We start from the raw sequence: 27,789 nt of genomic DNA, 5'->3' as shown, positions 1-27,789 counted from the left end.
TTGTCTTTTTTCCTAAGTGTTCTGTGTACACCTGTAAAGAATAAACAGCTGTCTTTTGTTGGATGTAATGTTCTATGCATGTCAGTTAAGTCAAGTTGGTAAGTTATTTTGTTTAAATCTTCTGCATCCTTACTTTTAATCTTTAACTGTTTCTACAGGTTACTGAGAGGTGTGTATTAAAATCTCCAGTCATGCAAAAGTTCAACTTAAAAAACTCCAGCTATAATTATGCACTCACCTAATTCTTTTTGTTATATCTTTTTAATTCTTGTTATTAGATCTGTGCACTTATTAATATTAATATTACATGTTCTTCATAATTTACCCTTATTTAAATTCAGTGTCTTTATTTCTCACATTTTGTCCTAAACTCCTCCAAAGTTCATTTTCTCTTTTCTTTTTTTTTCAGTGCTGGGAATCAAATCAAGGGCCCCATGCATGCCAGGCAAGCACTCTACAACTGAGGTACCTTCCCAGCCCAAATGCATCTTTTCTAATGAGCAGGTAGGGCTTTTTTTTTTTTTTTTTCCAACCAGTGTGATAATCTTTGTCTCCCAATCAAAGTGTTTGACCCATTTACATTTAATGTAATTGATATAGTTGGATTTCTGCCTACCATCCATTTCTGAGATGTTTCCCAGGCTGGTCTTGAAGTGCTGAGCCCCAGCAATTCTCCTGCCTCAGCTTCCCAAGTAGGTTAGGCCTACAGGCACACACCATTGCACCTAGCTTATGATCCATTTTCTATTTGTCTCATCACTTGTTTATTCCTTTATTTCTCCTAACATGTCTTAATAAAAAAGTATTCTATTTTTATGTTCTATTAGCTTTTTGTTTTTAAGTTTATTTGGTTTTTGTAGCTTTTTAAAGTTTTTTGTTGTTGTTGATGGACCTTTATTTTATTTATCTATATGTGGTGCTGAGAATCAAACCCAGTGCCTCACACATGCTAGGTAAGTGCTCTACCACTGAGCCCCAACCCCAGCCCCTCTATTAGCTTTTTTTAAAGGTTTGTTAGTATTTTTTAAAAAGTTTTAGTTGTACATGGATACAATACCTTTATTTCATTTACTTTTATGTGGTGGTAAGGATTGAACCCAGTGCCTCACGCATGCTAGGCAAGTGTTCTACCACTGAGCTACAACCCGAGACCTTTATTAGCTTTTTAATCAAATATTTTATCACTATTTTAGTGGTCACCCTAGAGGTTGCAATATGCTTCCTTCACGTATTACAGGCCACTTTAAATCAATGCAAAAACCTTGTAATTGTGCAACTCCATGAAACACTCCTTCAACCTAATGAGCTCTGGAGGTCATGTTTACATGTTTTAGGACCCTCAAGACATTGTTTTTTTGTTTTGTTTTGTTTTTGGTAGTGCTACAATTGAGCTACATCCCCATCCCCATTGTTGATTTAAATAAGCAATATTAATTCATATTTATTCATATTCATGTTCTTTCTTTCTTCCTATATGTCTTCCTCTATCCAAAATCACTTTCCTTTAGCCTGAATATTTCTGTAGTACAGGTATTTTCTTGTAAGTCAGTCTGCTGGTTATAAAATTTGTCAGTTTGTCTGCCTTCATTTTTCACAAGGTTAGTATTTTTTATTATCTATTTCACCTGTTATTAATATAGTATAAAGTCCCTGGATTGTTGTATTTCTCTGAAAAGTGCTGGGTTTTGTTCTAACAGGCAAGTAAGTGACTGCCTGCTTGTCTATAACTTGTATGGCTTTGTAGAACAGGTCTGTTATGACTTTTTTTTTTTTTTTTTTGGTGGTGCCAGGGATTGAACCCAGGGCCTAGTGCATGCAAGGCATGCACTCTTTTTTTTTTTTTTTAACCCCCCTTTTTTTTTAATTGTAAACAAATGGGATACATGTTGTTTCTCTGTTTGTACATGGAGTAAAGGCATACCATTTGTGTAATCATAAATTTACATAGGGTAATTGTTGGTTGATTCATTCTGTTATTTTTTACCTTCCCCCACTCCTCCCACCCCTCTTTTCCCTCTATACCATCCCTCCTTCCTCCAGTCTTGCCCCTCTCCCACCCCCCATTATATGTCATCATCCACTTATCAGCAAGATCATTCGTCCTTTGGTTTTTTGAGATTGGCTTATCTCAGCATGATATTCTCCAATTTCATCCATTTGCCTGCAAATGCCATAATTTTATCATTCTTTATGGCTGAGTAATATTCCATTGTATATATATATGTCACAGTTTCTTTATCCATTCATCAAGTGAAGGGCATCTAGGTTGGTTCCACAATTTGGCTATTGTGAATTCAGCAGCAATGAACATAGATGTGGCTGTATGTCTGTAGTATGCTGACTGTAAGTCCTTTGGGTATAGGCCAAGGAGTGGGATAGCTGGGTCAAATGGTGGTTCCATTCCAAGTTTTCTAAGGAATCTCCATACTGCTTTCCAGAGTGGCTGCACTAATTTGCAGCCCCACCAGCAATGTATGAGTGTACCTTTTTCCCCACATCCTCGCCTACACCTGTTGTTGCTTGTATTCTTAATAATCACCATTCTAATTGGGGTCAGATGGAATCTTAGGGTGGTTTTGATTTGCATTTCTCTTATTACTACAGATGTTGAACATTTTTCCATATGTTTGTTGATTGCTTGTAGATCTTCTGTGAAGTGTCTGTTCATTTCCTTAGACCATTTGTTGATTGGGTTATTTGTAATCTTGGTGTTGAGTTTTTTGAGTTCTTTATAGATTCTGGAAATTAGTGCTCTATCTGAAGTATGATTGGCAAAGATTTTCTCCCACTCTGTAGGCTCTTTCTTTGCATTGCTGATAGTTTCCTTTGCTGAGAGAAAGCTTTTTAGTTTGAATCTATCCCAGTTGTCGATTCTTGCTTTTATTTCTTGTGCTATGGGAGTCCTGTTAAGGAAGTCTGGTCCTAAGCCGACATGTTGAAGATCTGGACCTACTTTTTCTTCTATAAGATGCAGGGTCTCTGGTCTGATTCCAAGGTCCTTAATCCATTTTGAGTTTAGTTTCGTGCACGGTGAGAGATAGGGGTTTAGTTTCATTCTCTTGAAATGGATTTCCAGTTTTCCCAGCACCATTTGTTAAAGAGGCTATCATTTCTCCATTGCATATTTTTGGCACCTTTGTCTAATATGAGAAAATTGTATTTATTTGGGTTCGAAGGCATGCACTCTTATTAACTGAGCTATATCCCCAGTCCACAATGATGATTTTGTTCTGGGCTAGTGACTTTACTCCTAAGGTGTGACCTTTCTAGGGTATCAGTGGAAAACCTGAGATGTTTACCAAGTCCCTCTAACCTGGAGGGACTCAATTTCCAACCTGTTCTCATTCAACTCTGCTCTGCTCCAGCTTCCTACCTCTTCTCTCCCTGGGCTCCTGAAGTCTCACCCTAAGTATGCACATTACAGGCATCAACCAAGGATTTGGGGTTTCCCCTTTTATGGTCCCCTTCTCTCTGGGGTGTCCAAAACCTCTATTTCCAATGTTCAGATGTCCTCAAACCCCTACAACTTCTCAGGTCAATGACACTGAGGTTTTCTGCTAGTCTTATTCACTCCAAGCCACATGGACTTTTAGTTGGGTCTCAGGAAGAGAGATCTGGTATGATCACACAGAAGCTACAACTTGGAGGCCTTAGCCAAATGGAAAGGTGAGAAGGATTCCAAGCAAGAGGGGGGACAGCTGTGTCTAGGCCCATGGGCCCCCAGCACGCAGCTGCCACTGATGAAGGGAGGAACAGATGGTACAACAAGCAACGAGCCAGAAGCCTGGGCTCAATGTGAGCTCTGCCATTTAGCTTCTGTGTGACCTAACTCCCGCCTTACCTTCCTCACCTCTGTTGGGAACAGTAATGACACCTCCCAGAATCGTTGCTAGGTCTGAATGACTGAATATATGGCAACAACACAGTACCCGGTCTTCTGTAGCAGCCCTGGCTTTACGTAGTTCTAACAAGCTGGCTCCCATTGGGTGCCTACCTCCTCCTACCTCATTCCCACCTCTTTCCTTCATGTCCTGGGCTACATAGGCTAATGGCAGAGCCCCGGATGGCTGCCTAGATTGTGGAATTCCACACTCAGGGCCTTACTCCTGTCACACGACGGCATCTTCCCTGTGATGCACTTCCCTCAAACATCAGAGTGCGGGCTGCGGTTGTAGCTCAGTGGAACAGTGTTTGCCTAGCACATGTGAGGCACTGGGTTCAATCCTCAGCACCACATAAAAATAAATAAATAAATAAAAGGTAAAAAAAGAGAGAGAAAGAAAGAAACCATCAGGGTGCACTTATAAGCAAACCTGTCCACAAACCCTAGGAATTTCTGCAAGTAGGCTGGAGTAAAGACCACGAGCTCAGGTATGTACCTGGATCTAGGAAGCTTCTAAAAGTAAAAAGCCTAAAATGGAAGTCCTCCATTCCTGCACATGCTAAGGCAGCCTCCGCCCAACAGGCAAGGTCAGCCAGGCTCTCACCACCACACCGTGGGAGCGAAGAGCAGGAGCGTTTCTCCTAGTCAGCTGGTCTAACTCCTGCAACTGAAAACACTGCTCATCCCTGCTCTGATCTCCACACGAATTCCCAGAACAATCACAGCAGTGAGTACATTTATTATGAAAATAAGTGAACATAAAGTAAATGTACTTTAACTTCTGGATGCATGATAAATGTTGCTGCAATGCAGTGGTGCTCTGTGTGGGGCCGCGGCTTCGCTGGTTCAGAAGAGTCCCTAGGGGGACCGTATGTGCTGCACAGGGCTGGGCAGTGAGGGGCACCTTGTTCTGTGGTTCAGGATGAGCCTTCCATCCTGGGGACAGCACTCTGGCCTCCCACAGGCAGCTACCCGCTCTGGCAAGCAGCAGCATCCTAAGCTGCAAGGCTCCTGGCCTCTAGGTGTCCCTGCACCAGAAGGCTGGGCAGCTTGGCAAGACTCCCCCACTGCCAGATGCTCCTGACCCCGTCTGTCTCCAGCTCTGCTGGCAGCTCAGTGGACCCAGTCTAAGCTGTGGCCTAAAGGGGACCAAAGAGAACTCTTAAAGAGTGTTCCTCCCCCATGCTGGATGCCCTATGTCTCAGTAGAGTTCAACCCGCCATGTCAAAAAGCACCCCCATGTCCTCCAGGGCAGCTGTGCTGGGCGGAGGCCACAGGGGCACATGAAGCCCTGGTTCACTGACAGCACTCGGACACGTGCCTGAGGAATTCTTCACCCTGCCCATCGCTGAAGCAGCACAGGCAGCGAGGGCACTGAAGGTCGCCCTGCCCTCTCTGAAGAGTGCTGAGGCACACGTCCTCTGTAGGGGGCTCCAGCTGTGTGGACCCAGGTCCAGGCCTCCAGTCACCAGGTGCCTCAAGCTCCAGCGCATCGGTTTCTAAGTACTTGGCAGTTCTGCTCCTAGTACGAATCCGGCAGGGGCCTGGCTCCTGGGAGTCCTGCAGAAAAGGCAGAGATCTGTTCACAGGACCTGTGCTGGAAGCCATAAAGCCAGGCCTCGGGGTCTAGCCACTAGCGATACTGCATCTATCCTGCAGTGAAACCCAAATGCCTTACCTTGCTTTTTGCCATAGCCAGAGCCCAGACAAGAAGGTGCTCATCAAATAATAGAAGAGGTCCCTCACAGTCTCCCTCCTGGGCTTAGGAAGGAACCACCTGAAGGGGGTTCACCCCTGACCCTGCACTGGAAGGCCTGATGGGACCAAGAAGGTAGCCTTGGGAACAAGCCCCGTGTAGCACCATGGAGTAGGAATAGCAGAGCTCACGGCGGGGAGCCAGCAAACTAAGTCCCAATCCCTCTCTCTACCTCCTTTGGGAGGCCTGGGATGCTGAGCACTCTGAGCCCCAGGGGGCCTCCAGTGGCACAGGGGCATGTCCTCGGCTCAGCCTCAAAATTTCTTGGCATAGCCTGGTGTGGCCTGACATGTGTTCCAGATACCCACATGAACTCAGCAGCTGGCAGAGCCCATCAAGCACTGGATACTGCATTCCCATAGGTCTTGGTGCTCCACTTCATGTCTCAGTGGGCCTATGGCTTGTCACCCATACCTTCAGCAACATTTCAGCACACTGTCCTTGGGTATGCCACGTGGGGCTGAGGAACAGCAGGGGCTCCCAGTGCTCAGGAGGCTGTCGGCTATGGCTGAAAGGGGTCACTCAGTGCAACTACCACCAGCCCCACCAGAAACCCTGCCCTTGGGGCTGAGCAGGAATCCCTCGGAGAAGTCAGATCTGGCAGGCCTGGATTGGCTCCACTTGTTGAGAGGCTGCCAACTATGACCATCTCTGTGACGGCACCATGAGCAGCCCTTCATCCAAACCATAGACCTTCAGGGAGGCTGGAAAACCCACGGACAAACCAAATCCCAGGAAAGTCCACAGACAAAAACAAGTACAAACAGAGAAATAACATGTATCCCATTTATTTACAATTAAAAAAAAAAAAAACTAAAACAAAAAAGGGTATCTTCCCTGACTGTGCCCCTTGTGCAGGGAATGGAAACAGAGGCCACCAATGAGGTGCAGCAGTTGCTCAGCACAAAGCGGCGTGGGTGGCCCTCACAGCCCCCAGGTTCCTGCTCACACTCTTCCAGGAGGGGCAACTCCAAGGCCAGTTCTAGCTGGGAGTGCACTGACTTCTGGAGGCATTGTATTATCCAGTCTGTCAAGATAGGACGCTCTTGCTGGGCCCAGGGGCACACACCTGTAATCCCAGCAGCTAGGGAGGCTGGACCAGGAGGATCTCAAATTCAAAGCCAGCCTCAGCAAAAGTCAGGTGCTAATAAGCAACTCAGTGAGACCCTGTCTCTAAATAAAATACAAAATAGGGCTGGGGATGTGGCTCAGTGATCAAGTGTCACTGAGTTCAATCCCTGGAACAAAAAAAAAAAAAAAAAAATAGAGTAAAAGACAGGAAGCTCTTGAGGGAGCACAGAGTTGCCCAGGACAGAGGTGTATTAGATATGGAGTGGCTAGGAAACACACCACTCCTGGGGTTCTCCTGGAGGGAGAGGCTGAGGCACTTGGGAGCCACTGTCATGCAGGAGAAACTCCATTGGTTATACCTCGCACCAGGCTTCTCCCAGGCTCCTCACTGTGGGGACAGCTCTGAGCCCAGCAGGAGGTGAAAGGCCCAGTGGCTATGCTGGAGAACCTTAGTGGACACTTAGGGCCTATGTTGCACCTATGTGACCCACTAACTACGGTCTCTGCCTCGCAGCAAGGACAGACATGCATGGAGAGCCTGAGGCCAGGACAGGCTCTCTGGCCACCTGACAGTAACACACAGGGAGGCAGGACAGGCCTGGGGCAGACGCCTCTGCTAAACAAACCACCATGCCAGCTGCTCCGTAGTTGGCAGGAGGCCTGCCAGGACTGAGCCCCAGGTTTCAGATGAGGCAGCTCCGCCCCACCCTTCTCAAGCAAATCAGGGTCTTAGCAGACAGAGAGGCTTGAAGTTCATGAAGAAAAGCAAGAATACGAACCCTAATGGGGCAGAGAAGTGCCCTTGCACTCACCTGTCTCTGGGAAGCCTGGTACAGCAAGGAGGTGACCTTCTCCTCCAGCTCCTGAATCCTGCTTTGAGCTCGTTCCCGATCTGCCCTCTCTGAAGTGAAGTCATCCTTGTAAGCAAGAAGCTGAAAGGAGACACGACACTCATTTTTGCTCAAGGAAGGAGACAGTCCTTGCCTGGCTTCTCCCACTGCCCTCTGATCACTGCCCACCCAGGGCCTCTGAGCCCCTGACCCAGTCGGTCCTGAGACCGTGCTGCTGCCTACAGGATGTCCCGTGGCAGACACCTGCTGCTCCAGCATCTGCACTCGCTCCAGGGCGGAGTCCCGGGCCATCCTGGCAGCTGCCAGCTCCTGCTTCACCTCTGCACAGTCATTTATCTTCTCCTCCAACTGCCTGTTGAGCCGGGAGATTTCCTTCCTCATCATCTCGGACTCCTGGGGTGCCTGCAGCCCCCTCAGCTGCACATGGAGTCCCCTCACGTACTCGTCCCTGCTGGCATCGTAGCGCTGCCACTTGGCATTGAGGTCTTCCACCTGTGGGGGGCAGAGCCGGGAGCTCACCACGCAGCGCTGAGGCAGCCACTCAGCCAGCGGCCAGCACAGAGGACTTATCAGCAATAACTGGGAGTGAGGTTCTCCTCTTTTAAATGGAAGTCGCCTCCCTTTGTTTTGTGCAGAGGGACTCTGCCACCAGAGAATCCTGAGACAACCTTAAACGGAAGTGGACATAGTACAGTTTTCCAGCCTTGAAAACAGGACTTCCAACAGTAACTTGTGCTTCTTTTATGGACTGGTGAGTTAATTGTGGGGGGATGGCAGATAGGATATGTCCTGCACATCCTCTTCAGCAGCAAGGTCAGGTCTCTGGGGACAGCAAAGTGGATGGACGCAGGAGCAACTTCTGGGCAGAGGCCGAGGACAGAACCCTCACCTGCCATCTGTTAGGGCGAGGGATCTTCACAGTGAAATGTTAAAGACACTCACATGAGTCACTTTCTGTTTCAACAACCGATTTTCTTCCTGTAACTTCTCAACAGTAGCCTGGCCAGAGGTGTCCCCATCCGTATGCCCTGGCTGCATGAGGAAAGGACAGAGGGAAGCCATGTCAGCATACGACTGTAGGGTCCCATACCAGGAGGAAGCTGGACCCAGAGGCTGCGGCCACAGACCATAACTTCTACAACCTGCGACGTAGAAGGTGGTGACACCTTCCCTGACAGGGAGCCGTGGTCCAGCTCCCCCTCTAAGCCCACTCTCCCCTTGGGCTGGGCCATGCCTTGGACACCCTTGACACTATCCTTATCCCATCCTACCTACCAAAGTGAGCTGTTTGGACTATAAATATTCTATGGCTAAACACTCTAAAGCCATAGTCTGAAACGACTGGAATGCCAAGCGTAATAAAGCCTGAGGTGTGCCCTCATCCCAGGGAGGGCAGGAACCTTAATTCCACTGTACACCAGAGAACCCCAGCAGGAGGGGTGGGCCTGGCCATGGATCCAGCTTACCTCCTTCAGAGCCGACAACACCCTCCTGCCCACATTGACTAATCTGGACACAGCACCTAACAATGCCTCATGCAGGATCAGGGGGATTCAGTCACAGAAGCCACACCCCAAAACAACCCCTAACAACAGCTGGCAGACCTAACTAAAAAGTCTCATGAAGCTAATTTATACTCTAGAAATTCTGTGCACTGGAGAGTGGGGGACTAATAACCAGTGACGCTATTTTCCAGAATTCCCCAAATGACAGGAAGTGCATGTACTGACCCATTCGGCACCGGGAAGTCCTGGCGACTCAGCTGAGTCCAGGGCTGAGAAGTGACACTTATTTAGAAACTAAGGAGACACTTGTCCCGCAATCAGCCCCATGCCTGCCTGAGGCTGACCGTCGTGTGTATGGCCATTTCAAGTCTGGAGAGGAAATGTCTCAGTGACTCAGAGCTGGCCAAGAGCACCCCGCTTCCTCTGGATGGCACCTTTCTTTTGGTTTCTGAAACAGCTGTGTTCTTCCTGAATCCACCTATGGAGACAGGTGGTTCTCACCTGGGCTTCTCCCACTGGGAGCTACAGTGTCCTGCCTGGGTGCTGGGTGTCCTGCCTGTCCCAGAACACCACAGAACACCAAACCCTAACACAGCCATAGGCAGGCTTGTCCTGGAGGAGCCACCAGCTCCACCTTGCACAGTGCCCAGCTGGGGATACGGTGCTGAGACACAGAGCTGCTCCATGGTAAAATGGTAGGAGGGGTGTCCCTCAGAATGGCCAGGTCTCCCAGCTGTGGCAGGCCATGCTGGGGCAAGGATATGCCCAAAGTCAGCTCACAGAGAGCAGCTGGCTCTGCATGATGTGAGGTGGGCTGGGCCAGACCTCTCAAAGTTGGGGTGCCCAGAGGCCAGCTCCTGTGGGCTTCCAGTGGCCTCCTGCCTGGCCCTGCACACATGGCATTTGGAGGCACTGCCCTCTCTAGCAAAACTGACCACCTCTGCCTGTTTCACTGGCCCAGCACATGACGATGCTTCCTTGGGGCTTCCCCCATCCCAGCATTTCCTCCCCATCGTTAGCAGGGCAGATGTGGCCACATGCCATCTGTCCATCAGGTTCAGGATCAGCTACAAGCAGTGCTGGGGCTGCTTGCGGCAACCAGCCTGCTTTCCCATGGCATCTCACACAGCCTGTCAAGTTCCTGGATGGGCGAGCACCCCATCAGCTGGCCCTTCATACTGAGCACAGAAGTGGGCTCCAGGCACCCCTGACTTCTGTGACTGCAAAGGGATCCCAAGGCTAGACCATGCCCCTGCCCACCCCTCCATCTGCATCTCGATGTGGTTACACTGTGGCCCACCTCCTTGGGGAGCTTCTCCCCCACATCCCCCTGTGTGTGCCGTTCATCCAGACACTTGGCCAGATGCTGACACATGTGGGCAGTGGCGGCCAGCGTCCTGCGTAACTGGTGGGTCTCGTCGGCCAAGGAGTGGCATAGTACATGGCTGGCAGCCCGGGCCTGTTCCTTCTCCACCACGCTCCTGCGCAGCAGCATGAGTTCCTTCTCCCGGGCGTGCTGCGGCTGGTTCATCAGCTGCTGCAACTCCCTCTCTTTTTCTTCTAGTTGCTCAGTAAGTCTCTCAACTTCCTAAGTGGAAGATTTTAAAGCATGATTTATTTGATTAAAAAAAGCAATAAAAAAAGCACATGTTCATAAAGTAGAACAAAAGCTGACAAGGATCACCCAGCACTAGATGACACTCTCAGAAGGGAGGTTTCTTAATCTGCAATGAACATGCTGTTCTGAAACTTTATCTAAAAATCTGTATTCACAAGGAAATTCTTCATTTTAGATTGTGCATCAACAAATTACTAAAAATGGCTGGGCACAGTGGTGTAGGCCGGGAATCCTTGAGACTTGGGAGGCTGAGGCAGGAGCATTGCAAGTTCAAGACCAGCCTGGGCGACTTAGCAAGACCCTATCTCAAAGTGAAAAATCAAAGCTGGGGATGTGGCTCAGTGGTAGAGCACCTCTGGATTCAATCCCTAGAACCATGATCAATTAGTCAATCAGAAAGAAGAAGGAAATTTAATGGATAAGCACAGAGGAGAAGGCCACAGGAAGACAAAGACTGGAGTCATGCACCTCCAGGCCAAGGAACATCAAGGACTGCCAGCCACTGCTAGAAACTGGGAGAGGGAGGGCAACCTTCCCTAAGTCTTCAGAGAGAGCAGATGTCTTGATTTGGGGCTTCTGGCCTCTAGAGCTATAAAAAGATTGTTTTCCTTGCTTTAAGACCCCAGGTTTGTGGTACTTTGTTATGTCAGCTTTAGAGAACTAATATACCCAAACATGATTACTCTTTTTAAAAGTCCTTAAAACAGCAATATTTTTTTAAATGGGGGATTGAATTGAAGGGGGATTTACCACTATATGCCCAGTTCTTTTTATTTTTTTGATACTGGGGATTGAACCCAGGGACACTTAACCACTGAGCCACATCCCAGCCCTTTTTTATATTTTTATTTAGAGACAGAGTCTCCTCAAGTTCTTTAGGGCCTAAGTTGCTGAGGCTGGCTTTGAACTTGTGATCCTCCTGCCTCAGTCTCCTGGGCCACTGGGATTACAGGTGTGGGCCACTGTGTCCAGCCCTTATTTTTTATTTTGAGACAAGATCTCACTAAATCGTTGAGGCTGGCCTCAAACTTGCAATCCTCTTGCCTCAGCCTCCCAAGTCACTGGGGTTACAGGCACAGGTGTGCACCACTGCACCTTGCTGCAATTTTTTTTTTTTTAAAGACATGCTTGCTCTATTTTTCCCAGACATCTTGAATTCCTGGGCTCAAGCGATCCTCTCACCTCAGCCTTCCAAGTGCTAGGACTACAGGTAAGTGCCACCGCACCTGACCAAAATGATGGTTTTTAAATACCTGGCCTTAAACTTAAGCTTTCCCCTTTTTTTTTTCTTTTTTTTTTTGGGTGCTGGGGATCAAACTCAGGACCTTATGCTTGCAAGGCAAGCACTCAACCAGCTGAGCTATCTCCCCAGCCCTGAGCTTTCCCATTTTCAACAAACCTTCCAACATACAGTCTGAGTGAGGTGAGGGAGGCGAGGAAGGCTCAACCATCCACCCATGAAGAAACTGCTTCAGAGATCTCCCAGGGACAAGTCCAAGCATCCCCCAGAAGGTGGCAGAAAGATCCAGCCTCTGCTTCGGGTCCTCGCTCACCTCCCACACCCTGTAAAGAGGGCCTTGGAAACACAAGGAACAATACACCAGGCCACATTAGGAGGTGAGCACTGAATTGTTATCTGCTGACTGGCCTTGTTTTGTGGTGCTGGAGATGGAACCCAAGTGCTCCACCACTGAGCCAAGACCCAGCCTCTGGTTTCTTTAAATCATAAAAACATATGAACTATTTTAAAAATGTAATTCAAATATACAAAAGGAAATAAAACCTTGAATTTCCCTCCCTCCCCAACCCCTCCCCGGCCCACTTCACTCTCCAGAGACAACTGCTGTTCATCACTTGGGCACGTCTGTGCCCACCTCTCCGTGTGCCTCCACACACCTGCATCACAGACCACTGCCGTGCCCTCTCTCCTCGGGCATGCAGCGACCCACAGCAGCTCAGAGGAACCTGCCTTGTCCCGCACAGCCTGCAGCTGCTCAGAGAGCCCTCTGCAGCCTCACAGAGGCATGGGGAAGGCCCAGAGGGTGCAGGCCAGGGCCACTTGGACAGTGGGCTGTGAAGTAAGTGGTGCAGCACTTGCCTAAAAGGCACAGACCCTGGGTTCAGTCCCTCACACAGGGAGGAGAGAAGGGAGGGCGGGGGCAGCAGGAGAGAGGAGGAAAGGGAAGGAAGTAATGGTGGAGCGGGACAGACACCAGGTCCCACCTGTCTCCTGCACTCCTCCACCCAACTCCATGGCATGCCTGCCACCTGCTCTGTGGCGTAAGCCCAGAGTGCACTTATATACTCTAACCAGGTGACTCAGAACATTCTGGATTGAAAAACCCAGATACCCAAATTCTCTGGGTATCTTCAAGAGTCTTCTCCTTCCCACTCGCTCTGGACTTTGTTGTAGAGATGAATAGAAAGAGAAAATAAGAAAGCATTGTTACAATGATCAGAATGCAAAACTAAGCTGGGACAGCAGGTGACAGTGTGTGTAGGGCCTGTAGACTGGATTTCTGCCCAAACGTGTTCAGCTCCTGCATCTGTCAACCCATCACATCTGTGCTGCCACCTGGCTTCACAGATGGCACAAGTCCCAGGGGTGCCCCTCCCCATAGACGAGATCTGTTCTCCCCAGGCCACCACGTCAGCTTTCTGACCTGACAGCTCAGCTGGGCAGAGGCAGGCCTTTCTGCGTGGAGGAGGGCCAGGCTCTCCAGAGCAGCCCAGTTGCACTTGCAGGATGGGAGGTGGGAGGGGCCTGGGCCTCAGTGCTTTGAAGAAGAGAGGGGGCTCCAGGCTCCCCAAGTATCTCTTGAGGCTGCCCACAGCCACCAGCGCCCCCCAGAGGCTGCAGGCTGCCAGCTCACCCACCAGGACATGGCCACTCACAGTCGATGGGGCCTTTACCCAGATGAGAACCACCTGTGGCCTTGACAAAAGGCTACCAACAGGAACCAGAATGCTGAGCCCTGGGCGCTCACTGCTGCCATTCCCATGGTACTGAACCAAATGCCAAAAGTACAGGAGCTTCCTGGCCTTGAATTTGTTTAAAAGCTGACCGTTTTTGAAGGCATTATGAATTGGTCGGGCCTCTCCCACGCCCTTCCTTCGTAGACAGTGTAACAGGCCTCCCACGACTGTTCCTTGGAAGTGTCGCAGAGCCCTGCTGGCCGTGGCCCTGGCCCACCCTTCCCAGGCCTCGCTGCCATCAGCCACACCACAGCTCTGGTGTTCACCTCCTGCCTGTTGCTGGTGGCAGTAAAGGGCCAGGGCAGTGACATCTTCTGCCATGCTCACCTGAGCCAGACCAAGTTCCCCTCATCAGTGGCTCGAAACAATCTGCGGAGTAAACAGAGACGGTCGTACGGACCTGATCAAAAGCATCTGCTTATCAAATGTTAAAAGTTGTTTGAAATCAAAAGCTGAAATTTTTTTCAGCAGCATGACAGAGAAGTGACTCTGTCCTCACCACTCTGATACTGAAGTTTATTCAGGGAAAATACAGCAAATATATGCATAAGAACAAGTATTGATGTATATATATGCAACTGCATCCGATGTGACTGTGGGTAGAGTCCTGTCTTTCCTGGAACCATAGGTTGAGTGGACATCCAGAGTCCTGCTGTAGTCACAGTGGCTATCATAGCCAGAGTAGCCACTACTTCCCAAGCCCAGGTGTTCACTGACCACAGGATCCTGGTGTTCACTGACCACAGGATCCCACTCTCCACACCTGTCTCTTCTCCTATTCCTCAGGCGTGCAAACTGAGGTTCCCAGGCTCAAGGCAGCCACCGGTGTACGAGGTGAGCAGCCACCCAGCCTCCATGCCTCCCTCCACTGCAGTGTCCTTAGGCCCTCTTCAGCACCAGAGGACTTTGAACAAAACCTGATCTCTAAGCCTCCTTCCTGCAGTGGCCAAGTGGAGACAGCGAGAGAAACAACCATCTCCATGGCTCCCTCCTGCTCCTTGTCCCAGTCCTTGGCACTGGGCCCTGCTCCTCACAGTTGCCCAGTAAATATGTGGACTGAGACTGGGCCACACAAAGACAGAGAAGGACCTGAACTCCCACGTGGCTCACAACACAAATGAAGCCACAGACATGTGACTGACCACGGGAAGTGGTAGGTGAATCTGAAGGACCTGCCAGCCTTTTTATTTTCTTTTTCCTTATAAAAATCAGCTTGCAGGGATTGAGGTGAGCTCAGTGACCCTGTCTGCACTTAGCACACACAAAGCCCTGGGGTTGCTCTCTGGCACCAACAAAAATATAAAAATCAGCTTTCAAACATCCTTTTTGAAACAACCGCACCGCGCAAGACTTGCTGGCTGGCTTCTTCCCACAGCTATGGAGGTAGAGGCGGCCTGCTCCATCGGCTTCCCTCAGCACTTTCCCTTCCTGCAGCACTAAGTCCAGGACCCCGAGCCCTGTTGTCAGTGCTTGCTGGCTCTGAAGCTGGGACTCAAGCTGGCTCTCCTGACCAAGACTTACAGTTCTTGGGACACAGTAGTGGCCGTGACCACTATGGCCAAGGGGTACAGCCTGTGCCAGAGCTGCAGCCTTACACACAGGCTGGGGACAGCCTGGCGTCTGGGGCCCACTGCCCCACAGCTCTGTGCGCAGGCCGACGTGAGTCCTGAGGAGCGGCCTCACACAGGATGCTCAGCCTCCTGGCCTTCGTCCTAGATCAGTCTGTCAAGGCCCTATAACAAAGTAGCACAAACTGGGTGATGTAACAATAGAAGTGTATTCTCTCACAGCTAGTAAGACAGAAGTCCAAGATCCGGATGTGGATAGGGCCACGTTCCCTCCCCCAGCTCTGGAGGAAGCCTTCCTTCTCAGCTCCCAGTGACTGTGAACACTCCTTACCTTGTAGACACAACACTCCAATCTCTGCCTCTGTCTTCACATGACCTCCAACATATCTTCGCATGCCCATTTATAAGGACATCAATCACTGGATTAGGACACACACTCATTTTAGCTTATTATATCTGCAACGCCCTATTTCCAAATAAGGTCAACCATCACAGGTTCCAGGTGGACATGAATCTTGAGGAGACACAGATCGATCCCATATTATCCCATCCTCCTTTCTGGGCAGCCCTTGGGTGCTGTAGTCCCTATGACAGGAGCTGTCCCTATGGCTGTCCCTATGACAGGAACAAGGGAAGCCATGAGGGAACAGGGGCTAGGAGAAGAGCCAGCTCCCTGCAGCCTACTGCACACACACAATCAGGACAGGCCCTTGGCAGCAGGTACAGTAGTACTCCTTCCTGGAAGAGCTCCGTGGGGGAGCCAGGCAGACAGAAGGGTAGAACTAGCCTGGCCTACTGCAAAGGATAATGTTTCTGTCCACACAGAGTGTGGCCAGACAGGGAATGAAAGGGGGCTGGATCCGAGATGGCAGACTAGAGGGAGGCTGTGCTCCTTGTCATTCTGTAACTCCGGTTAAAAGCAGGGGATATCTGTTTCTTGGTGAGGTAGTTTTTGCTACTTATCGATCCCCTGCCATTTGTCCACTGCAATCACCTGCAGTCTGCCAGCATATCGACATCTTTTTGAGTGTAGATTGCTCACCATCAGGTGCCTATCATCCGCCATTTGCCTGCCTCTTGCTGTCCATCACCTGCCTTTCACCTACCCATCACCCACTGCCCGAGGTTCGCCTCCCGATTGTTCAACAGCAAACTGACCACAGACAGCCAGTGGAGTGCCAGTTGCCTGCTGCTGCCTGGAAGTTCACTGTCACAGTACCTGCAGGTTTGATTACATGTGGCTGCCACCATTTTGAGGCAACAGCCAGGACCTGTAGGACCCCTGGCCAGACTGACTGAGCCCCGTCTCCAGGATCCCTCAGCCTGACCGATCACTCTCTGCCTCTGGGGCCCTCACATCGACTGACTGCTCCCTGCCGCCAGGACCCCCAGACCGACTGATTGTACCCGGACTCCAGGATACCACAACCACACCAAACACACTGGACTTCCAGGACCCCTTCCTGACCAACCGTATCCCCCCTCCAGGACCTCCAGCTGACCACGTTCACACCCTGAGCTGCAGCTCCCTATTTGCCAACACAATAGCTCCGATCTTTAGGTGGGGCAAATCCCATCCTGAGATGCCTGCTGGAGGCTTGAAGTTCATTGTCAGGTATCTCTCATGCATCAGGCTACTGAACACTGGGAGGTTTCATTACTATATGACTGTTATACTGTAGATTTTCTTTTACCTCCTTATAGAAAAAATTAAGTTTTTATTTCTTTACTTCTCTTGTTCTCTTTTCCTTTTGTTTACCTGTTCCCTCAGAGTCTCTTTCTCCCTTTTTTGCATGCTAATATCCAATTTTTTTTGATTACACTCTCACCCTTTCTATTATCTAGAACTTCTGTATATTCTTTTCTTATCCCATTAACAGCCACATTCTACATCCCTCTGCATCCTCTTTGTCCTCCATTAGAAACTGCAGACCTTATTGCAAATCTGTTTTGTTTCACCGAAGATAATATTGAACTCATTCTGTTTATTATGACAATGTTGTTATTGTCCTAATAGGGGCTATTTGGTCTAGGATTGCATAGTGTCTGAATTGGGCACTGCTAATATTGATCTCCCTTTAAAGAAAGGGTTTTGGAAACCTATAGGGCCACTATAAGCCTATAGGGGGAAATCTGCAATACCCCAGAATTGCACTGCTAGAGGGGAAGATACATGAACAACATGAAAAACAAGGGAAGAAAATGATCCAAACAAATCTAGATTCTATAGAATCCAATGACAGTATGTTAGAAGAGATGTCAGAAAAGGACTTCAGATTATACATGATTAAGGTGATTCGTGAAGCAAAGGATGAGATAAGAGAGCAAATGCAGGCAATGAATGATAATACCAATAAGCTGAAAGAGCACCTGCAGGAAGCAAAAGATCATTTCAACAAAGAAATAGAGACTCTCAAAAAAAAAAAAAAAAAAAAGGAAATCCTTGAAATGAAGGAATCAATAAACCAAATAAAAAACTCAATGGAAAGCATCAACAAAAGACTAGACCACTTGGAAGACAGAACCTCAGACAATGAAGACAAAATATTGAATCTTGAAAATAAAGTTGCCCAAACAGAGAAGATGGTAAGAAATCATGAACAGAATCTCCAAGAACTATGGGACATCATGAAAAGACCAAATTTAAGAATTATTGGGATTGAGGAAGGCACAGAGATGCAAACCAAAGGAATGAACAACTTATTCAATGAAATAATATCAGAAAATTTCCCAAACCTGAAAAATGAAATGGAAAATCAAATACAAGAGGCTTACAGAACACCAAATGCACAAAATCACAACAGATCGACACCAAGGCACATTATAATGAAAATGCCTAACATTCAAAATAAAGATAGGGTTTTGAAGGCCGCGAGAGAAAAGCACCAGATTACATATAGGGGGAGACCAATACGGATAGCAGCCGACTTCTCAACCCAGACTCTAAAAGCTAGAAGGGCCTGGAACAACATATTTCAAGCTCTGAAAGAATATGGTTGCCAACCAAGAATCCTATACCCAGCAAAACTAACCTTCAGATTTGAAGATGAAATAAAATCCTTCCATGATAAACAAAAGTTAAAAGAATTTACAAATAGAAAGCCTGCACTACAGAATGTCCTCAACAAAATATTCCATGAGGAGGAAATGAAAAACAACAATGTAGGTCAGCAAAGGGAGGAACTACCTTAGAGAAAAATCCTCTCAAAGGAGAAACCAAGCCAACTTAAAAACCAAAAATAAGCCAAATGACTGAAATACACATCATTTCTCAATAATAACACTGAACGTTAATGGCCTAAACTCATCAATCAAAAGACACAGACTGGCAGATTGGATTAAAAAGAAAGACCCAACAATATGCTGCCTGTAAGAGACTCATCTCATAGAAAAAGACATCCACAGACTAAAGGTGAAAGGATGGGAAAAACCTTACCACACACATGGACTCAGTAAAAAAGCGGGGGTTTCCATCCTTATATCAGATAAAGTGGACTTCAAGCCAAAGTTAGTCAGAAGGGATAAAGAAGGACATTTCATACTGCTTAAGGGAACCATAAATCAGGAAGACATAACAATAGTAACTATTTATGCCCCAAACAATGGTGCATCCCTGTATATCAAACAAATCCTTCTCAATTTCAGGAATCAAATAGACCACAACGCAATAATTGTGGGTGACTTTAACGCACCACTGTCACCACTAGATAGATCTTCCAAACAAAAATCAAACAAAAAAATCATAGAACTCAATAACACAATCAATAACCTAGACTTAATAGACATATATAGAATATTCCATTCATCAACGAGCGGATTCACTTTCTTCTCAGCAGCACATGGAACCTTCTCGAAAATAGACTGTATGTTATGTCACAAAGCAGCCCTTAGGAAATGCAAAAAAATAGAGATACTGCCTTGTGTTCTATCAGATCATAATGGACTAAGAGTAGAAATCAATGACAAAATAAAAAACAGAAATTACTCCAACACCTAGAGACTAAATAATATGCTATTGAATGAAACATGGATAACAGAAAACATCAGGGAGGAGATAAAAAAATTCTTAGAGGTCAATGAGAATGACCATACAACATATCAAAATCTCTGGGACACTATGAAAGCGGTACTAAGAGGAAAATTCGTTGCATGGAGTGCATTCCAGAAAAGAATGAAAAGTCAACAACTAAATGACCTAACGTTGCAGCTCAAAGCCCTAGAAAAAGAAGAACAGAATAACAACAAAAGTAGTAGAAGACAGGAAATAATTAAAATCAGAGGTGAGGGGCTGGGGAGATAGCTCAGTCGGTAGAGTGCTTGCCTTGTAAGCACAAGGCCCTGGGTTCGATCCCCAGCACCCCAAAAAAAAAAGAAAAAAAAAAAAAATCAGAGATGAAATCAATGAAATTGAAAAAAAAGAAACTCTTCAAAAAATTGACAAAACAAAAAGTTGGTTCTTTGAGAAAGTAAACAAAATAGACAAACCCTTAGCCACACTAACAAAGAGAAGGAGAGAGAAAACACAAAGTACTAAAATTCATGATGAAAAAGGAAATATCATGACAGGCACCACTGAGATACATAGCATAATGAGAAGCTACTTTGAAAATCTGTATTCCAACAAAATAGAAACTACCGAAGACATTGACAAATTTCTGGAGACATATGTTCCTTCCAAACTGAACCAGGAGGACATACACAATTTAAACAGATCAATATCAAGCAATGAAATAGAAGAAGCCATTAAAAATCTACCATCCAAGAAAAGCCCAGGACCAGATGGATTCTCAGCTGAGTTCTACAAGACCTTCAAAGAATATCTCATTCCAATACTTCTCAAAGTATTCCAGGAAATAGAAAAAGAGGGTACCCTACCAAACTCATTCTATGAAGCTAATATCACCCTCATACCCAAACCAGGAAAAGACACATCAAGGAAAGAAAAATTTAGACCAATATCCTTGATAATTATAGATGCAAAGATCCTTAACAAAATACTGGCAAACCTTATCCAAAAACATATTAAGAAAATTGTGCACCACAATCAAGTGGGGTTCATCCGTGGAATGCAAGGATGGTTTAACATCCGTAAATCAATAAACGTAATCCATCATGTCAATAGACTTAAGGATAAGAATCATATGGTTATTTCAATTGATGCAGAAAAAGCGATCGACAAAATACAACACCCCTTCATGCTCAAAACAGTAGAAAAAATAGGGATAGTAGGAACATACCTGAACATTGTAAAGGCTATTTATGCTAAGCCCATGGCCAACATCATTCTTTTTTTTTTTTTTTTTTTTTTTGCGGTGCTGGGGATCAAACCCAGGGCCTTGTGCTTGCAAGGCAAGCACTCTACCAACTGAGCTGTATCTCCAGCCCCCAACATCATTCTTAATGGAGAAAAACTGAAACTATTCCCTTTAAAAACGGGAACAAGACAGGGATGTCCTCTTTCACCACTTTTATTCAACATTGTCCCGAAACTCTAGCCAGAGCAATTAGGCAGAATAAAGAAATTAAAGGGATACAAATAGGAAAAGAGGAACTTAAGCTGTCACTATTTGCTGATGACATGATTCTATATTTAGAGGATCCAAAAAAATCCTCCAGAAAACTTCTAGACCTCATCAATGAATTCAGCAAAATAGCAGGCTATAAAATCAACACACATAAATCTAAACCATTTTTATATGCAAGCGACAAAACAATTGAAAGGGAAATGAGGAAAACAACTCCATTTGCAATAGCCTCAAAAAAAAAAAAAAAAAATACTTGGGCATCAATCTAACCAAAGAGGTAAAAGATCTCTAGAATGAAAACTACAAAACATTGAAGAAAGAAATTGAGGAAGATGTTAGAAGATGGAAAGATCTCCCATGTTCTTGGATAAGCAGAATTAATATCGTCAAAATGGCCATACTACCAAAAGTGCTATACAGTTTCAATGCAATTCCAATTAAAATCCCAATGATGTACCTTGCAGAAATAGAGCAAGGAATCATGAAATTCATCTGGAAAAATAAGAAACCCAGAATAGGGCTGGGGATATAGCTCAGTTGGTAGAGTGCTTGCCTTGCAAGCACAAGGCCCTGGGTTCAATCTCCAGCACTGCAAAAAAAAAAAAAAAAAAAGAAAGAAACCCAGAATAGCTAAAGCAATCCTTAGCAGGAAGAATGCAGCAGGGGGTATCACAATACCAGAACTTCAACTATACTACAAAGCAATAGTAACAAAAACGGCATGGTATTGGCACCAAAATAGACAGGTAGATCAATGGTACAGAATAGAGGACACGGACACAAACCCAAATAAATACAATTTTCTCATACTAGACAAAGGTGCCAAAATTATGCAATGGAGAAATGATAGCCTCTTCAACAAATGGTGCTGGGAAAACTGAAAATCCATATGCAACAGAATGAAACTAAACCCCTATCTCTCACCCTGCACAAAAATCAACTCACAATGGATCAAGGACCTCAAAATCAGACCAGAGACCTTGCATCTTATAGAAGAAAAAGTAGGTCCAAATCTTCACCTTGTTGGCTTAGGATCAGACTTCCTTAACAGGACTCCCATAGCACAAGAAATAAAAGCAAGAATCAACAACTGGGATAGATTCAAACTAAATACCTTTCTCTCAGCAAAGGAAACTATTAGCAATGCAAAGAGAGAGACTACAGAGTGGGAGAATATCTTTGCCACTCATACTTCAGATACAGCACTAATTTCCAGAATATATAAAGAACTCAAAAAACTCTACACCAAGAATACAAATAATCCAGTCAACATATGGGCCAAGGATATGAACAGACACTTCACAGAAGAAGATCTACAAGCAATCAACAAACATATGAAAAATGTTCACCGTCTTTAGTAATAAGAGAAATGCAAATCAAAACTACACTAAGATTCCATCTCACCCCAATTAGAATGGTGATTATCAAGAATACAAGCAACAATAGGTGTTGGAGAGAATGCGGGGAAAAGGTACACTCATACATTGTTGGTGGAGCTGCAAATTAGTGCAGCCACCCTGGAAAGCAGTGTGGAGATTCCTTAGAAAACTTGGAATGAATCCACCATTTGACCCAGCTATCCCACTCCTTGGCCTATACCCAAAGGACTTAAAATCAGCATACTACAGAGATACAGCCACATCAATGTTCATAACTGCTCAATTCACAATAGCCAGACTGTGGAACCAACCTAGATGTCCTTCAATTGATGAATGGATAAAGAAACTGTGGTATATATATACAATGGAATATTACTCAGCAATAAAGAATAATAAAGTTATGGCATTTGCAGGCAAATGGATGAAACTGGAGAATATCACGCTAAGTGAGATAAGCCAATCTCAAAAAGACAAAAGGCGAATGATCTCACTGATAAGCGGATGATGACACATAATGGGGGGTGGGGACAGCAAGAATGGGGGAAAGAGGGACTGTATAGAGTGAAAAGAGGAGTGGGAGCGGTGGGGGGGAAGGAAAAAATAACAGAATGAATCAAACACCATTACCCTATGTAAATGTATGAATATGCAAATGGTATGTTGTTACTCCATGTACAAACAGAAACAACATGTATCCCATTTGTTTACAATAAAAATAAAATAAAAAAAGAATGAAACAGACTAAAAAAAAAAAAAAAAAGAAAAGAATTAGCATCATTATTCCAGAGTCTTCACTGGAGGAGGTGTTAAGTTATCCACGCAGGTCTCAAGTGCCATTGTGGCTGCAGTGAGGACTATAATCTTCTGGCCTGATCTGGCCCCATCTCACATACCCACAGCCTGGCCACGGATGCACTGGTCAGTACCTCCCCATCTGATTCAGAGATTCTACTGGTTCAAGGACCTTGCTCCTAATGAACTGGCTAACATGGCCAACAACGAGAGCAACATCCCAACGACTTCCTTCCTCCTGTGATTTTTAACTCCACCACCTCAGCGAACGGAGGGCCTCTGGGAGGTGGTGAACTTCTTGGCTCTTCCACAAGTTCTGTGATTGACCCCAGACTGAATGTTGGGTGAACAATAAATTTTGTCTGTATAAGACACCAGGCCATTAAAAACCGCACCAGATCATTAAAACAGCAGAAACACCACTGGAGTACATGTATTCCCTGAGGATGATGACAGGGGCCACCTCAGGGCTCTGCAGCCCTGGATGGTGCACCTGCAGCAACAGCTCTCCCCTGGCCCTCTTCATATCTCCTTCATCTGCACTGTTCATCTTCAGTTTAAGATCCACACTAAAGTCATCAAGAACCTGGTCCTTCAGAACTGATATTTTTTTAAGTTTATTTAGTTTTTTTTATGTGGTTCTGGGAATTGAACCCAGTGCCAAACACATGCCAGGCAAGTGCTCTTCACTGAGCCACGACCCCAGTCCCACAGCTGATTCTTAATGTTCCTAGCTATCGGAGGGTCTATTGTGGGAACCTTGAAGCACAGAATGCGAAGGCTGCACATGGTTGAACACATTCCTTATACGTCGAGTCGTTCAAGGTTCAGCTCCACCACTGCACAGACAGATTACATTCTGGACCACATCTGGATTTTTTAAAATTTGTTTTTAGTTGTACATGAGCAAAATATCTTTATTTTATTTATTTATGTGGTGCTGAGGATGGAACCCAGTGTCTCACATGTGAGGCAAGCCCTCTACCACTCAGCTACAGCCCCAGCCCCATACCTGGATTCTTTGACAAGTTTTCTGCCTTATTCAAAGGACCAGGATGGGGTCCAGGTAAACCAAGACTTGGATCAAGTGAAGAATTCAAGAGTTCATGGGAAAGAAGCTCCCTTCTCATGGTTTGCCTCTCAATTACTACAAATGCACACAGTGGCAGTTTGATGCCAGTAAATGAAGAGATCTGCCATATTATCACAAGTGACGTCCTTAGGAGGGTTCACGTCATTATACTGACCTTGACCTCCCTGGGATATGTTCTGGATCACAAAGACCCAAGGCAGCTGTTTAAGTAGCATGGAAGCCCTATGCTGCTTGGTGTTCTTAATGACATACAGATCTGGCCACCTGAAGTCTCTTGTCCCTGCCTTATCTTTTTTGCCTTCCATTTACATTTCTTTCTGGGGAGTAACAAGTATGAAACAACTTTTCTCTGTCCCTTGGAAATAACCTACATTTGTACACAGTTCTCTTAATCAGTTGTCCACAATCACAGTGTTACAGCATATGGAAATATAACATTTAAATTAACCATTTCTTTAAGGAAAGGTAAGTATAGTTACTCATTTGTTTTCACATTTATTCATTTCTATTAACATTTAACATTAAAGTCAGCTTCAGTTACTTTCCTTTTGCTAGTTAAAATTTTTGACAAATGGTTTCAAATGTAACAAGGATATATTCACTGGTAGCATCTACAGATAATGAATATAGGGAGAGGAGGGGAGAAAACTTGAGACAGTAAAAAAAGATTGATCATTGTATTTCCATTTTTTTGGGGGGGGTGTTTGTTTTCGTCTTGGTAGTGGGTATTGAACCCATGGCACTTTACCTCTGAGCCACATCTCCAGCCCTTTTTATTTTCTTAGTTTGAGACAGGGTCTCACTGAGTTGCTTAGGACCTCACTAAGTTGCTGAGGCTGGTCTTGAACTTGAGATTCTCCTGCCTCAGCCTCCCAAGTTGCTGGGCAGGCATGCACCACTGCAGCCAGCCATGTTTGCATTGATTTGACAACCACAATTCCTTTGATGTTTGCTAAAATTGTGCTGAGATATATATTTATCGTCATAAGAATGTACTACATTGGCCTAAGCCAGCATTTACCTTTGCAAACCACCTAGCCTAAGTGAAATGGAAAAGAACCAAAGTAATGCCATTTTATTCTGACCTGACTCCACTGTATGCTAGCTTATAATGTTTCCTTTCAGCCTCCTGACAGCTGGTCCTTCCTGCATCCCTGACTATGGCCACATCCCTGACTATGGCCCCAATGTGTAACAAAATGACTCTAAAATGTATAATCAAAACACTTCTGTCATGTACCCAAAATATCTGTCTCAACAGGGTCTTTCTGACCTACACATGCCTCAACTGTTCTTGTGGTTTTGCCTTTATAAACTCTGGGAGGTGCTAGAGTTCTCTGAGGCAGGAGGCTGCTCAGACACCACTTGCCTGGTGTGCTCATTAAAGGACCTTTTTCCCCTTTCAGTTTGGCTCCATATGCATGGTGGTTTGGAATTCTCATGCACTCTGTAACAATAAGGAGCTGCAGTACAGAAAAAGATGACAGTGAACTGAAACAAATAGGGCCTCTCATAATCAGTTTGCTCAGCAGGTTAACTTATGATACATATTTTTGGTCACTTTGACAGATGAAAAAATGTAATATTTAAAATTATCACAATAATTTAAACAAAATTAACTAAATAAAATTGCAAAATATTAAGTAAAAATTCCCCCAAAAAACATATATCCTGGGGGAGGAAGGATCAGTAATACTGAGACCACAGACCTTGCCCTGTGGTGCTTTCCCCTGGTGAGAAGCTGTGGATACAAGTTGAGCATCCAAGGCCTCCAGACTGAAGTTCAATTCTGCTCCGCTTGTAAGGTGCCCATATCCACTAAATGCTCCCAAAAAAATTCTGGTGATAAAGTGGTCCTTAGGGACCCCACTCTGTACTCATAGGCGGCTTTTAATGACCACTGCACTAATATCAGTGGCAGAGATCAGGTGACTTTTAAATTTCCTTTCTACTCTGATGAGTTACAACCCACCTTCTGGAAAGAGGAAAGGAGCTGGAATTGAGGAGACATCTGGCTGCTGAGGTTATTTTAAGTTATATAGATGGGGAAATGTTGACAACCTTAGTAAAATTGTACACGGAACATGAACTCAACCATGTATGTGCCCTATACCTGGAAAAAACAGGAAGGAGACAGACTAGAAGCTGGAACCAGTTACCTCTCTGATGTGGGGTTATGGGATTATTCTTCTTTCCTTTATTTTTCAGATACTCGACATTACTTTTATAATCAGAAAAGAGGCATGTTTCTTTTTTCCTCTAAAATCCCGTTATGGGGCCAATCCTAGAAACAAAAGCTATCCTTTGAGGGCCACTCCCTTTACAGGACTAACTTCTTTCCTGGAAAAAACAGGATAACAGCCATGGACCAATGAAATAACAGATGTCAGAGTTTGCCCAGTAATGTGGGGGTTTATAAACAAGTTACAGAAAGTATTACTCTGGTTTGCCCAGTGTGTGGGGTGCTTATGACATCTCGTAAAATAGCATCAAGGAGGAGGAGCAGAAAGGATTCGCACCCGTCATGGGACACTGGCAGGCGCCTCCCTTGAGGTTGCTCCCAGAATAAAGCTGAAGTGTCACCAGGGAAAGCTCTTTACTGGGCAGGGCTGGAAGGGACCCCAGAACACAACAGGCCAGCACCCAAGACCGGCCCTCACTGGAAACCTACAACCCCCAAGAACGTCACTCACGCACACTGCTCAGAAAGCCCCAAGAAGCCCGCACTGCACGCGCCCCACCTTCGGTCCTCAGAACTCCGCGCCTGCACCGGGAGCCTGGGGACATCACCGTACCGCGCGCGGCTGCGAACCCCGTCCCGCAGCGCCCGCGCGCCCCGCACCTGGCGCAGCTGGGCCTGGGCGGCGCCGCCCTCCTGCCGCCGCAGCTGCTCCCGGAAGCGCGCCACCTGCTCCAGCAGCGCGTCCACGAGCGACGGCGCCGCGTCCCCCTCGAGCGCGGCCAGGCGAGCGCGGAGGCGCGCGATGAGGGCGTCCCGGGCGGCCAGTTGGTCCTGCAGGCGTCGCAGCTGCTGACCGGCCTCCAGGTACAGGCCGCTAAGCGCCGCGGCCACGAGCGGGGAACCCTCGCGTCTACTCGGCCCCGCGTCCCCGGACATGACTGCCAGCCAGCCGTGGGCGGCGGCCGCCTGCACTTCCGCACCCGGGAGGAGCCTTCCCGGAGCTCTCCCGCCCTCTCTGCCCCGCGGGCGGCCACGCCCACGCTCGCCGGCGGCCACGCCCAGGCCCGCAGGCCCGCCCCGCCCCGCCGGCGGGCCACGCCCACGCCCGCCCAGTCCCTCTGGTCCGCAGCCGGAGCCACAGGATCCTGCTAGGCTGGTCGCCTGCGTTGGGGGTTCGTCCCAACAGCCCTGTTTCCCCCGCGTCTTGGAAGTCTGGGGAGTCGCGGGGCTCAGCAGCCTCTGAGGTAACTACTGATGGCAAGGAGGACTCAGACGACCTCCCGAGTGTCGGGCCTGAGTGTGGGTCAGAATCCGCCTCCTGCGCTGCAGGCCAGGTTCCCAGAGCTGAGCTCCGCGTGCTAAGCGCTTGGCGTTCAGTCGGTCACATGGGGACACTGAACCCAGAGAGGTCCCCTCCCCGCCCAGGACGCGTGTAGGACCCAGAGCGGGATGCCTAACCCCCGCATGCTCTGGTCTGAGATCGCAAGTGTGTGGGGGGGACGCGTTAGTGCCAGAAGCTGCTCTTGGGGCAGGAGGCGACATGTAGCTGGCCCTCCTCCTCCACGCTTTTTCCCTCCCCTCCCCAAATGC

General features: G+C 46.9%; 1 protein-coding gene across 6 annotated transcripts; it reads right to left on the bottom strand.

Annotated features, from left to right (window-relative positions):
• Positions 1–4,602: 4,602 nt before the first annotated feature.
• Positions 4,603–27,170, bottom strand: Tnip2 (TNFAIP3 interacting protein 2). Of its 6 annotated transcripts, XM_047567356.1 has the most exons (8): positions 26,860–26,999; positions 13,988–14,029; positions 12,084–12,260; positions 10,367–10,654; positions 8,504–8,593; positions 7,805–8,053; positions 7,523–7,642; positions 4,603–5,443 (listed from the first exon to the last, which is right to left on the bottom strand). In XM_047567356.1, the coding sequence occupies exons 3-8, from the start codon at positions 12,141–12,143 to the stop codon at positions 5,180–5,182; spliced, it is 1,071 nt and encodes a 356-aa protein (XP_047423312.1). In that variant the 5' UTR covers positions 12,144–12,260; positions 13,988–14,029; positions 26,860–26,999; the 3' UTR covers positions 4,603–5,179. The 6 variants fall into 6 exon arrangements, with proteins under 6 accessions (XP_047423312.1, XP_047423313.1, XP_047423311.1 ...); XM_047567357.1 differs by lacking the exon at positions 13,988–14,029 and having other exon boundaries at positions 26,860–26,983; XM_047567355.1 differs by lacking the exon at positions 13,988–14,029 and having other exon boundaries at positions 26,759–26,896.
• Between the last annotated feature and the right edge of the window lie 619 nt (positions 27,171–27,789).

Source organism: Sciurus carolinensis, chromosome 10 (genome assembly GCF_902686445.1).
Source record: "Sciurus carolinensis chromosome 10, mSciCar1.2, whole genome shotgun sequence".
Taxonomy (NCBI): domain Eukaryota; kingdom Metazoa; phylum Chordata; class Mammalia; order Rodentia; family Sciuridae; genus Sciurus; species Sciurus carolinensis.
The sequence above is the reverse complement of the archived record's forward strand: the minus strand, read 5'-3'. Positions and strand labels throughout refer to the sequence as shown.

Coding starts and splice junctions, on each gene's coding strand:
- Tnip2 (XM_047567353.1), bottom strand. CDS start 27,135: ATGTCCGGGGACGCGGGGCCGAGTAGACGCGAGGGTTCCCCGCTCGTG. Junction 10,655..26,859: donor CCCAGGCCCAGCTGCGCCAG/GTGCGGGGCGCG, acceptor TCTTCCACTTAG/GAAGTTGAGAGACTTACTGA. Junction 7,643..7,804: donor TGCAGATGCTGGAGCAGCAG/GTGTCTGCCACG, acceptor GTCTCCTTTCAG/CTTCTTGCTTACAAGGATGA.